We start from the raw sequence: 12,581 nt of genomic DNA, 5'->3' as shown, positions 1-12,581 counted from the left end.
GAGAATGTCTTAACAGTCCCTGCCATAAACTGAATTCAGGCATGCTCAAAAGTCATTATTCAATAATACAATTGTATCCTTACATATATGCTTCTACCCAAATATATGTGTGTGTTGGAGAATGACAGAGGTTACCAGGGGGTTTGTTGTTCTTTCTGGGTTTAAAAAACTCAGGAAGAGCTAAATCATATCTTGTGTTCCAAGATTTTAGCACTTGAGACCGCTCAATCTCTTTGTCTCCTGTAATCTTTTTGAGAGAACTCTGTGATTAACTGGTTGTAAAGTCTTCTCTGTGTCAGAAGGTCTTTGCTGATCCTGTGCCCATCCCAACAAACAAATACTCTGTGGTACTGATTCTGCTTTCACATACCCCAGTGTGGTCCTGTTCCCATCAAAGTATTTCCTTCAGATTTATATAGCACAAATAGAAGAATAATTAGGTCCTTTCCTCTTATTTTATCTATGGAGTGTGTATTGAGTGACTTATTTTAAAGCAGTTGTGATTCAATGGGGATGTTTTTAATTTGCTGCCTGTTCTCTTTTACCTCTGAGGAAAGAATTTTGTAAATGCTGAATAATTTTAGAACATGTTTTCTTGGTTAAGGGTTGGCTCATATTTTCAATTAGTTTTAAGAGGAAGGAAATAGTGTAAATGCTGTGGAATTCAGATAAGCACTGGGCATAGGAAATAAGTACTTTAATTTAGGGTGCCTAGAATTGGTAGGTCAAGCTGATGATAATAAAGGACCAGATCTTAACTTTGTTTCAAAGAACATGTAATCAATATTCACTCTCCTGTTTTATTTCCCTTTTACTTGAGAATTTGTTTTGGTGAAGCTGAAACGTGCAATTGCTTAAGTATTCCACAGGGTGTCATGAGGTAGTTGTTGGAATCATTAATACTTGGATGAAGTAAAGAAAGAAACATAGTGTGCAGTCCTCTGAATGCCAGTTAATGTAATTTTAGATGTGACTAATACACATGCCATAAAATAAAAAGTTCTTAACTCATTAACACATGTATCATGTTTCTGTATCTGTATAAAATATACACACGAAGAAAAATATTGCAAGAGGTCATTCACAAGAGTAAGCTATTCTGTGTCAGGTCTTCCCAAAAAGACCTTTCTATATATTCCTTAGTATTTTATAGTTTACACAGCAAGTGGAATCTTTGGCTCATAGCAGTAATCTGATATACCAAACTATGTATATAAAAAAAAAAAAAAAAAAAAAAGAAGGAAAAAGAAAAAAGGTACAAGACTTGTATTTGCCATACTATAAAGAATTTCTAATTGAATTGTGCTCCTCCAAATTTACTTTCAAATTCTATTTTAATTTTTATTTAAGTTCTTTTAAAATTTAATTCTTTAAAAGCACACTTCATACGGTGCACACAGCTGTACTGTAGATTTTATGACTTGTTAATTATAGATATATATGATGTCAAAACTTCAGGATTTTTTCTCCTGCACTTTTATAATGTAGTAGGAGGAGAACTTTTACCAAGGTGTGCCCCAAATTAAAGTGTATTTGATGATGATGGTGCATTCTTGCATACGGAGATCAAATTTTTATTGACACAGTTGTTGACTTCTGCAGAACTGCACATGCATTGAATTCAACTTCAGGTTTGTAAAGAAATCTTTAAATACAGTTTAACAGTAACTGTAAAGGCTCCTGCTTCTGTTAAAATCTGAGTTGCTTTAAATGGAAAGATATTGGCTATGTGAAAAAAAACCCAAAAAACATTACATTATAAAATGAACAGGAAAACTGAATTCATTTCAGTAGCAAGAGAACGTGATCCAAAGTGAAAAATCACTGATGAAAGTAAGCATTTGAATATCTGTTGACAGTAATAATTTGTATAACATTGACAACGTATTTAAAACCAGTTTTGAACAAATGATGCTTTATGGATTTTGGCATATTTTCTCATATTATATAAAGTGGCATACTAAAATAACAGACCAGTTAATTTTCTTGTTACTATTTATTTGTGCAAAGTCTTAAGTAACAAACCTTGGGTTTGTGCCAGTTTGTGCATAATAGTGAGTGGCACTGAGAGTGCAGGATGGAGGGAGGTGGATGCTTCTGACAGGCAATTAATGACATTTTGCACATATGACATAATACATATCCCCCCTGCATTCTGCCCAGAGGTCCAAGTGCCTTACAGCTGCAGAAGGGGATTGCCATGACAATCAGAAGCTGAGTGCTTTTATTCACGTTTGCTTCCAAAGTCCGCATCGCTCTGTGGACAACTTTTTGTGCAAAACCTTTGTGATTTAGCTCTTCCTGATTTAACCACTATGAATCATGACGTGTTTAACAAACAAGTGTGCTTATTGGTACTTCAGCAATGTGTTCAAATACTTTCTAGATGAAGAACCAGATCTAATTAAAGCAGTTAAAATATCCAAAATAGAGTGACATACTTTTAATCTTCATGGAGATGAAGAAAGTGAATGGAAATGGTGGCCTTTGCTTTTTTTTTTTGCTTGTTTTTTTGTGGGTTTGGCCTTTTTAAGTATAAACATCCTGATCTCTGCCCAGGTGAGTTTTCTTTACAGCAGGGCATCATGGAAGAAGAGATTTTTAGATAGGCAGGTTAGCATCTTTCTTCTTCCTCATTTTGAGGCTCACTCAACTTGCTTTGCCTTGCCCTTTCTTTGTCCTTCTTATTGAGCTAGAATAATCTAAAGGGGTAATTCCAGGCATACTTTGAATTACTGAGATAATGCAGTACCTTAAACTAGAGTGATTAATATCAGAAAATACTTAAATAATAAAATGCCTGACTGCATTGAGATTTTTTTCTTTATTTTATTAGAAAATTATACTTCAGCAAAAGAAAGCAAAATAGAAAGGACTGAAGTTTCAAACTGGTGATGATATAGCAGGTACAAACCTGGCAGTATACTGGGGCCCGTGTTTCATATGTGTGATATGTATGCATTCAGCATCCAAGTCCCTCTTGGAACATTATGACAAGGTTGATGATCATTATAATGTTTTTATTTTCAGATTGAAAATCTACAGGAGCAACTTAGGGACAAAGACAAACAACTAACTAATCTAAAAGACAGAGTGAAGTCGCTGCAGACAGATTCCAGTAACACAGACACAGCACTAGCAACCTTAGAGGAAGCTCTATCAGAAAAGGTAATGTCTTCTCATGAAAAGCTTTTTGTGGTGCTCTTGTGGGTGAAGCCTGTGCAGAAAATGTTCTTCTAAGTTGGCCTGACAGCTGTCCCAAAGCCTGTGGGCCTTGTCACGGAAGCAGGTGGCCCTGTTCTGGTAGGATGAGCAGGGAGTGGCTGCCAGGGGATGAACTGACACAGGACTTGGAGGGGCAGGAGTGATGTCCTTGGAATGCTCTTGGAGAAAATGGCCTAGGGCATGGGGAGATTTTCCCTTAGTCAATGAGATGAGTGGTTGTTCCCTGAAAGAACTGAAAGGCATTGAACACCTGACATAAAGAAGGTAGAGTTTTTGCATTTTTCTGTCTTTGTGATCTTGTTTATCCTGTTCTTTTGTCCATTAAGCAGGGCCTAACTGAATGGCCAAGAGCAAGTGGCAGTATCAACAGTTACCTTGGCTTGCTGTGAGCACTATTGCTTTCCTACACTTCGTTTTTAAGGGAAACTGTGTCTCATTAAAAAAATAGTTGAGAATTCACTTTTTTTCCCTTTATAAACTCTATGCCTAGGAGAAGGGATAAATCTGGACTGTTTAAATTAGTGGCAACATTCCTACCAGTTTAAGTGAGGTCAGGTTTTTTCTTTCAGTTAACTTTGAATACGAGGTAATGCAAGTGAATTTATATGCCCAAAAAATTTGTACAAGTATCCACATTTTGCAGCTCACAGATCTTTATATATACCATTTAAATCTGAACAGGTGAGTGTGACTAATTAAAGTAATATGTGCCATTCTGCAGTCTGTAATCCTATGAAGGTATTTATGACTGTATTTCACTTGAAAATGCCGCTGTGCTGTTGGCACTGACACTTACAATGTTAATGCCAGTTTTTTTATTTCTTGTGTTTAATTGCCTTCCTAGCATTTGCTTGGTCAACAACAGTGAAAAAACTTGTCATTAGTATTGATTCATGTGGATAAGTATCCAGCACTTACACAGTAAAATGACACATTTCTGTAATCTTTCACTGCTAATCTGGACAAAGTGTTCATCAATTTCACAGCATATAAATAAAAAATGACAGAAAGTACTTTTTAACCTGTTTTCTCTCCTTGTAAACTATCTTTTCTGCATTAGTCACTTTCCCAAAATGCCCATAGAGGCAGCTGAGGGGTTTTTAAAGCAATCCTTTGGGAAGCAGAGTGACTGTCACAATGCAGGCTTGCATAGGAGTAGGAGGCAAACAACTGCAGAGTTAGGATTCAGATAGCTTTTGAAAAACAGGGTGCTTGGTCTGAGAGCATGAGACACAATGAGGAGAAAGTTTCCAAGGTAAAAGCATCTCTCTGTATGATTTTGATTGTTTTATTTTACAGAGATAATCACCCTCAATTTCTTTTCCATTGTAAGTCCATTGAAGGCCACATTTGGAAGGGCAGATTTTACAATGTTAAGTGTGATTTCTGAGATGTACTTACACATTGAAAGAAGGCAGTAGCCATCTTCTAAAAATTCCAAATGGACAATTATGCCTGGCTTTCTTCTGTTCTCTGGCAGCTAAATACTTTGACAGTGTATGTTTACAGACATGCCTCATTCCTTTCTGTGTCCAGCTTCCCAATTCATCCTAACTGCTCTCAGTAACTTTCTTATCCTATTCCTCTCTGCAGTAGCATTCTTAAGACCTACAAACTTTATCAGTAGTTATTAAATATTTCCACTGGAAATACTGGTAGAAATATGGAGTAGGGGTTTGTCCAAATGGAACAAAACAAGAACCCTTGTGATTTTTTTTCTTAGCAAGTGCATCAATAGAAATACTTTTATCAGTTCAGTATGTAGTGCTGTCAAGAAAGGATGATGCTTTCATTAAAGAATACCTGATTTCCATTTACATGGCAAAGCATTGCTTGTGTACTTTGTTTGTTTTCTTTCTAGAAATTGTATCAGGCCTACTTTACAACTATGTAATTTTGGTTTATACTTTGAGATTAGGCTGTTTGTTGCTTTTTATTAATTCTTTGTCCATTCAATAGTTCTTAGAATTTTAATTTGAAAATAATGAATAAAATTCTTCAAGAGCATCATGGGAACCTCTTTTAAAAATAAAAGTAGAAATAAAATTTATTCATACCAGTTTAGCTGACCACAATTTACTGGAATCTAATTTTCTTAGCTTCTATAGGAAGAAAAACAAACTAAAACACGATCATATGATATGAATGACTTATAAAGCTATTTTTAAAGTCCAAAACTCAAATGTTTTCCTGCATTTTTCTTGAAAATACACAGATTGAGATTTTGGCTCTGAATTAGAAAACATGTCTCCTTATTCTTTATGAAAATAGATTTTTCCAAGTATCTGTCTCTTGATTTTCTTTCTTATTTAGTGATTAGGTATCTTGGGAACACTAAATGAGAAATTAATGTAGACATCATAAAACAACATCAAATTTTCCTGAAATGGACTTCTTTTAATCTTAGTGTTTTTCCGATGACATTGCTGGTATGATTTGTCCTCACGTCAGGAATCAGAAACAAATCAACTTCATTCTCATTTGAGTTAATTTTGGAACTAAGCAGCAAAATATATTCATTCAGCTATTTTTCCCTAATTTCAGAGCCTTTTGTAAGCACTGGGCATTCTCAACAACAACAATAAGGATTACATTGCAATTAAAAAAAAGGAAAAAGAAGCTTGAAAATCAGACTATGCAAAAGTGCTATCAGCTTCCTTGATGTTATAACAAGAAACTTTTCAAAGAATATCTCAGCTCTTTGACTGGCCCAAAGCAGCTCAAGAGGTTGCTTTCATGAAGCTGATATTTATAAAGTTGGTCCTACTGTAGCAGCATACAGCAGATAAGCAATGGAGTATGTCTGATAGTGGAGCTATATGCTGGGGCAATTCAGTTCCTGCTTCTGTGATAAAGTGCAAATAGATTAGACCTGTGAGGTCCCAGATTAGTGCATAAGGAAAGCTGGCCAATGCAAATAAGACTGAAACAGGAACACATTGTTGGGATTTCTGCAAGTTAGCTGTTAATCAAGTAAAACATGGTATATTAGGGCCTTTTAACACATTTTTGACATTTAGCCTTATGCAGCTGACAGATAAATTAGTCTTCTTTTGTGATTGACTGAGAAAAAAATATACTGTTCATTAAAAAGATGAAATAGTGTTATGTTTAATTTGTTATAGATGAAAAAATCATTTGGGTAAATAAATCTTCAAGAAAGAGTAGGTATAAAACTAATCCTGAATATAACCAGGTGGAATCTGAATGTTTATGATGATTAAACTATTCCACTTTATGGAGGCTGGCATTTTAATATTAATATTCAAGGAATTAAGAATTTATATTCTTCATTATTAGGAGTAACCTTGAAGTTATTTAGTATCATAGGTTTAGATTGGAAGGACCTTAAAGATCATCATCTAGTTCCAACCCCCTTGCTGTGGGCAGGGACGCCTTCCATTAGAGCAGCCTCAGGACTCTCTCCAACACATCTGTGTCCTTATGTTGGGCCCCAGGGCTGCATGCAGTTCTTCTCCAGGTGGGTGTCAGCAGATGGAGGTGCAGAGTCACCCCCTGTGACATTCTGGCCCCGCTGCTTTGGATGCAGCCCAGGAACACAGTTGGTTTTCTGGGCTGTGAGTGCTCATGGCTGAGTCATGTTGAGCTTTTTGTCACTGTATGCATCCAAGTCGTCCTCCTCAGGGCTGCTCTGTCTGTTCTCTGCCCAGCCTGTGTTTATGCCTGGGATTGCCCTGACCCAGGTGCAGGACCTAAATTACGTTGCTTCTACTGCCCCCCTGACTGCCACTGCCCAAATGGTACCAGTAGTTCTCCTGATACTCTGCTTAAAGACCTGCTCCCAGCTGAAGTGCAATTCTAGTGGCTATTTCACTGTACCCTAACTATTTCTCTCTGATTAGTATTTGCGTCCTTCAAGTATTGATAGGATGTGATTTTGTAGAACTTAATCAGAGCTTAACAAAACCATACTACTGCATCTGCTTTTTTACATTTCACCCTTTGAATTAATCACCCAGTCAATGACTGGTGATTTTCAGCAAGCCTTGTGATAGCAATTGGAAATCAGCAAAATATGCAAAAACATGGATGAGTTAAAATGTCTGTAGGGTTACTGTTAATTAGACAGAGAAAACCTTCCTTTGGATTTCTTAATTTGTATCAGGATACTTTTTCTGTGTCTTGGACATCTGTTTTTTTGATGTCTCAACATATAATACAAGTGAGCTGTAAGTTACTTATAGTTAGCAAGTGATTGATTTCCAATTAGATTTGAAACCTTGACAACTTATTGCAAGCACTGTAGAGTAATAACAAAATTTAAGCCGAGTAAAAGAGTCATGGCCTCTGAGGAAACTAGTCATGGCCTGTTTTGGACTTTTATTCAATACTTCAATCACTTATGAATACAGGAAACACATTATTGAAGTGAATATCTTTCCACATCTATCACAAAACTAAACATGTTCATATCAGTATAGCTCTTTAATGAAGTTCCTGGACGGTGTTACTGTTATCAAGTATTTAAAACCTTGATCTTACGATTTTGAAATCTAGATAAATCTTGCATTGACTTTGATACCATTAACCATTCTCTGCTTCTGAAGATTTTTTTTTAAAAAGTGCTATGTAATGCAAACAAATTTAATTCTGTCTTTTCTCAAAATGATTCCCAACTTTTCCATTTTGCAATTCTTTCCCGTGCTAGGAAAGAATAATAGAGCGTCTGAAGGAGCAAAGGGATCGAGACGACAGAGAAAGACTTGAAGAAATTGAATCTTATAAAAAAGAAAACAAGGACCTGAAGGAGAAAGTTAATGCTTTACAAGCTGAATTGACAGAAAAAGAGGTCAGTCTTTTCTTAAAAACTCTGCTCTTCTATCTGTGTCATTATGATGAAAGAAAGTGCATTAGGATTACTCTTGAATCATGTCAAGTACTGAAATTCTGCCACTTCAGTGGTCAGTTTCAGAACTGCTGTTTTTTTAAGCATTCTTCACAGTCCTCATTTGTACATAAAATATTGCTTCAGTTTTTACACAGTTGTGTCTTGTAATCTCTACTTGGTCCTTTACCTAAGCTTCCACTAGGCTCAGATATTCCATTGCTGCTCCTGTTTCTGTTTGTCAGTTAGAGAAATAGTTTTCAGTGTGTTTGTACCTCCAGAGTATGACACGAGCTCATCTGTATTATGAATGTTTCCATGTTTCACTGCATGCCAGCTCCTGTGGTTCCAGCTGTACCCACAAAACGGTGTCTTTTGCTATCAATGATTATCTTTGAGTCAACTCTTCTTGGGGGAGGGGGAACAGGATCCAAGTGATTGCTAAGTTGGCAATGAGTTAGGGTCCTGGTGACTAGGAATTAACTTTTTACTCTTGGTCGTTTTCCAGTCTAGTTTAATCGATCTCAAAGAACATGCATCTTCATTGGCTTCAGCAGGGCTGAAAAGAGACTCCAAACTTAAGTCTTTAGAAATAGCCATAGAACAAAAGAAAGAAGAGTGTAGTAAGTTGGAAGCGCAGTTGAAAAAGGTAAGTTCCATCTTCAAACAAACAATCAGCAAAACAAAAATCAGCATCCCATACTCTCATTTTGAAATGATGAGCTTATTTACTCTTCTGGAGTAAATCTAGAATCTACCCATCTTATGCTGTTTGCAGATGCTTGCATCAAATACTGCTTTTTCTCAAGAGGTTTGTACCAAAGTGACTAGTGAGCCTCAGAAATTGTCCTGAGTACCTCTGTGAGGGAATTCTGAGAAGCAGCAACAAACAGATGAACTGAGAGCAGGACATTGGAGGGTAAAGGGCAGAAAGAAATTATCAAACCAGCAATTTATATGTATGTGAATTAACACCACTTTTAGAAGTAAACTGAAATGTTTGCAGTATGAGAAAAAAAGTAAAGGCTTGTCCAAGAAATGCTGGAATTCCCAATCAAAAAAATCAGCTTCCACACTGAAAACTCTAGCTAGGTTTTATTTTGATGTATTTTTGGCTTTGTTGGTGAACACATGTTTGTGATAATTAAGCAAAATAATCAAAAGTTTATCTCAGCTGGCAATTCAGTATTTCTATTCGGCAAGTAGTGGAAGCAGGCACTTGAAGGAAAACATACAGACCCTGTATTTTATAACATGGTTTTACTTAAACTGCTGCAATAAACTAGATTTTGCTTAAATGATTTGCAAGTGTTTTGATACCATTGTTTCTTTGACCTTTCTCTGTGTTATTTGGTAATGTCTGCTCTCATTGTTCTCATTACGTATTTGATGGGGTCAGGCATTACGTTTGCCTTCTGCAATTCATGACTAAGTGTATGTCAATTTTTTTTTGTTTGTTTTAAATATTGATATAATTTTTCATTTTCTGGTAAATAATATCTGTTCTGTGAATGTTATCACTGTTAGCATAATATTCTGACGCTCTTTTTACCCAGGTTGAGTAGTATCCTGCTCAGGGATTAAGCATTGTTTCAATAGCCTGACCTGTGAAGAAGGTATTGCAAAGTATAAAGGATACCAGCTTGTAAACCTTATATTTGTATTCTTTTTTAATTCAGAACGAATATGTGCAATTAGGTGCCTGAGTTAGAGCTTTAGCTGAGAGGAAGGGAAGCTTTTTCAATAAACAGACACAAATGGAAACACAAATAATTTAAATGTCTGGTAGCTTAAAAATGCTATTGATGGCAGAATTAAAATACCCAAAGAAAAGGTTTCCCTGGAAGCCTTTTAGTTTGTTAGAAAATATGTTTGTTTACTTTACACTCCTCTACAACATATACTTAATTACAATCTGAAATATATTTTTTTCTTCATTTAAAAAATATAGTTAAAAGAACCCTGGAAGCACAGATCACTTAAAAAAACCTCGTCAAAATCCTCTTGAAAGTCTTGAAATCCTAAGTCAATTGTTTATGACTGCACATATAAACACATCATACAGTCATGGAAAAACAAGCACTTATAAAAGTCAGAGAGTGTCTGGGATGTCTTTTGTATAAAAAGGGAGCATGTTTCTTGTGTATAAATACAAACAATTATTGAATGAAAGTTGAAAACATAATAGTTTTATTATATCATAAATACAGCATAAGCCCCAATGGAAATTCACCCACCATTTGTAGGAGACCAGGTATTTCCACAATAAAATGTAGTTACAACGTTCTTTCTGGGCATGCTTAATTGAACAGAAACAGTGACTGTTAATGACAGTAGACTCCAAACAGTCATTTTCAATTCACATTTTCTTTAATGAAATACTTTATGTTCAAACCTGTAAATGCCCTGTGTTAAAAGTAATTGGTCCCCAGAAAAATACCTGCACCGTGTTCTCACTCCTCAGGAAACTGAGTGAAACAGAAACCTGGGTTGCTCTTGCACATGTCTGGGTCAGGGGAGGAGGGGACAGGGACAGACACGGGTCATAAATGAGCTCAGGAGTCCCGTGAGTGTGCTCACGTGGGCGCATCAACCACTGCAGGAGCCAGAGGGACCTGGCATATTTACATCTCTCTTTCAAAACCCACTCCAAGGGGCTGTCTCCTTGAAAAAATTCCATGTAGCTTACACAGTACTCCTCTCTAAAAATATCATAGAGAAGGTACTTTGTTACGGTGCTGTAAAATAATTATAGTTCAGTGTTGGTTTAGAAGCTTTAAAAAATTAAACTGGGAAATATGAAGATAATATTCTGTGCACACTTGCTTGGAGTTAGTTTTGCATGAGCACTAATGGTAGTGAGTGCTATGTCTGCAGGAAAATGTGCACAAGGGGCAAGTCCTTCTCTGTAAATAAAAACCGCCAAAACAACTTTTAGTTTCTCCTCCCCAGCTTTCCCTGCTTTCTGTTTTTTGGAGACAATAAGATTAATTTATTGTTAATACATTTTTTATTGGACCTGATTAGATCCAAATATTTTTCACTGCTGCAGAACTGGATTTTTTTGCATTGTGGCAAGAAAAAAAAAATGCTGATTCTAAACCCATGATTTTCTGCATTAGGCACATTTAAAAAATAATAAAGTGGATATTTGTGCAAAGTAATTATTCATGTGACTGTGCTATATTTTGGGATACAAAATAATGTTTTAAATTATAGACATGCTTATTGAACATTTTGTGACAAATACTATAGATTAAAATTCGTAAAAAAATTTAAAAGAAAAAATTCTGAATACCAGAGAATGGTCAATGCTTTTTTCCCCAAATTCTACAGATTTTTATTGAGTTACTTGGTATTACTACTAGTGAAAGAACAGCAGGAATTACCTAATAGGTAGCAAAGTGTTTTATATATGTGTGTGTATATATAATCTTTATTATCCACTCTAGAATTTCCTTCTTTTGTTGTTTTTCATTATCTTAAATTTACTTGCTTACTGACATATTTGCAGTTGCTAAAGTACTATTTGCCAAGCTGTACTGTTCAAAAGTCATTCTGCATAGAAAATTCAGTCTTGTATTAAACAAAAGGAAAGTAATAAATTTAATGATACTATTTAATTAATCTTTTATTATTACTGTCTTTGAAGCTTTGGTGATAAATTGCAGCCTCAGCCAAAAGCACTTCTCGTGATTCATTGCTTGAGACCAGCGCTTAATGTATCATCAAAAGTGGACACCTTTCTTTATTTCATGGGTTATTTAACTTGAGAAAGGGAAAGTAACACAAACCTTAAATTTCTTACTCCAGCTATTCTTTTTTAGGAGCCAAAGTCAACATTTAAGTTTTCCCAGTGCCTCTCACTTTCACCAAGGAATGTTTAGAATCTTAAATTTCTACTTTTTTTTTTTTTTTTTTTTATGACAACTTCTTCTGTGCAAATGCACTGATTTTGTTGAGCTAATGCTGTTTTCCTGGATCTTTCCTTCTTTTCCTGTCTGTGCTTCACTCCCTACCAACTTTGCAATGTAGCAAGCTGAGCAGTTGTTCAATCAGATGTACAATCCAGTAAGTCCATTTTTAAAATGCCCGCTGTAACATATGGAAGCATGAGGATCCATTCTCTTACTGTGTTGTGCTCTTCCTCTGTGGAGCTTTGCAGAACACTCCTGATGCTCACTATGCTGTATCCATTATATCCAAATAGATGAACTTTGTGGACTTGAAGGCCATTTTAAGAATCTGAAATGTATTAAATAGGTACATACTGTGTTTCTGAGGAAACAAACGTCCTAGCCTTTAGGTCCTCAACTTCTCCATTAGAAAATGCATGCAGAGTTTTTTTTTCCTTTTGCTTTGCTTTTTAATTCCTCCTCGTGCAGTACTTTATTTGATCCTTCAAACTTATATAACTCCTGATTTATTCAGTTTATCTTCAGTGACTCAGTTAATTAGGTGAATAATATCTAGGAAATGACTGGTAGTATTGTCAAAAGTCCATATGACT

The 12,581-nt window shown here is 35.7% G+C and overlaps 1 protein-coding gene across 17 annotated transcripts in view; it reads left to right on the top strand.

The window, feature by feature from the left end:
- The window catches only part of ERC2 (ELKS/RAB6-interacting/CAST family member 2), a 432,041-nt gene that overhangs the window by 157,655 nt on the left and 261,805 nt on the right, over nt 1-12,581 (top strand). For 9 of the 17 annotated variants that reach the window (XM_017732424.1, XM_017732423.1, XM_017732425.1 and 6 more), the window contains 4 exons: nt 3,031-3,168; nt 7,895-8,035; nt 8,580-8,720; nt 12,107-12,142. In XM_017732424.1, the coding sequence (XP_017587913.1) occupies nt 3,031-3,168; nt 7,895-8,035; nt 8,580-8,720; nt 12,107-12,142 (456 nt within the window). The remainder of the gene's footprint in view (nt 1-3,030; nt 3,169-7,894; nt 8,036-8,579; nt 8,721-12,106; nt 12,143-12,581) is intronic. The other 8 variants (XM_017732432.1, XM_017732431.1, XM_017732435.1 and 5 more) reach the window with 3 other exon arrangements.

This window comes from Corvus brachyrhynchos, unplaced genomic scaffold (genome assembly GCF_000691975.1).
Source record: "Corvus brachyrhynchos isolate BGI_N302 unplaced genomic scaffold, ASM69197v1 scaffold4, whole genome shotgun sequence".
Classification (NCBI taxonomy): Eukaryota; Metazoa; Chordata; class Aves; order Passeriformes; family Corvidae; genus Corvus; species Corvus brachyrhynchos.
Note: the sequence above shows the minus strand (reverse complement) of the source record. Positions and strands in the feature narration are given on the sequence as shown.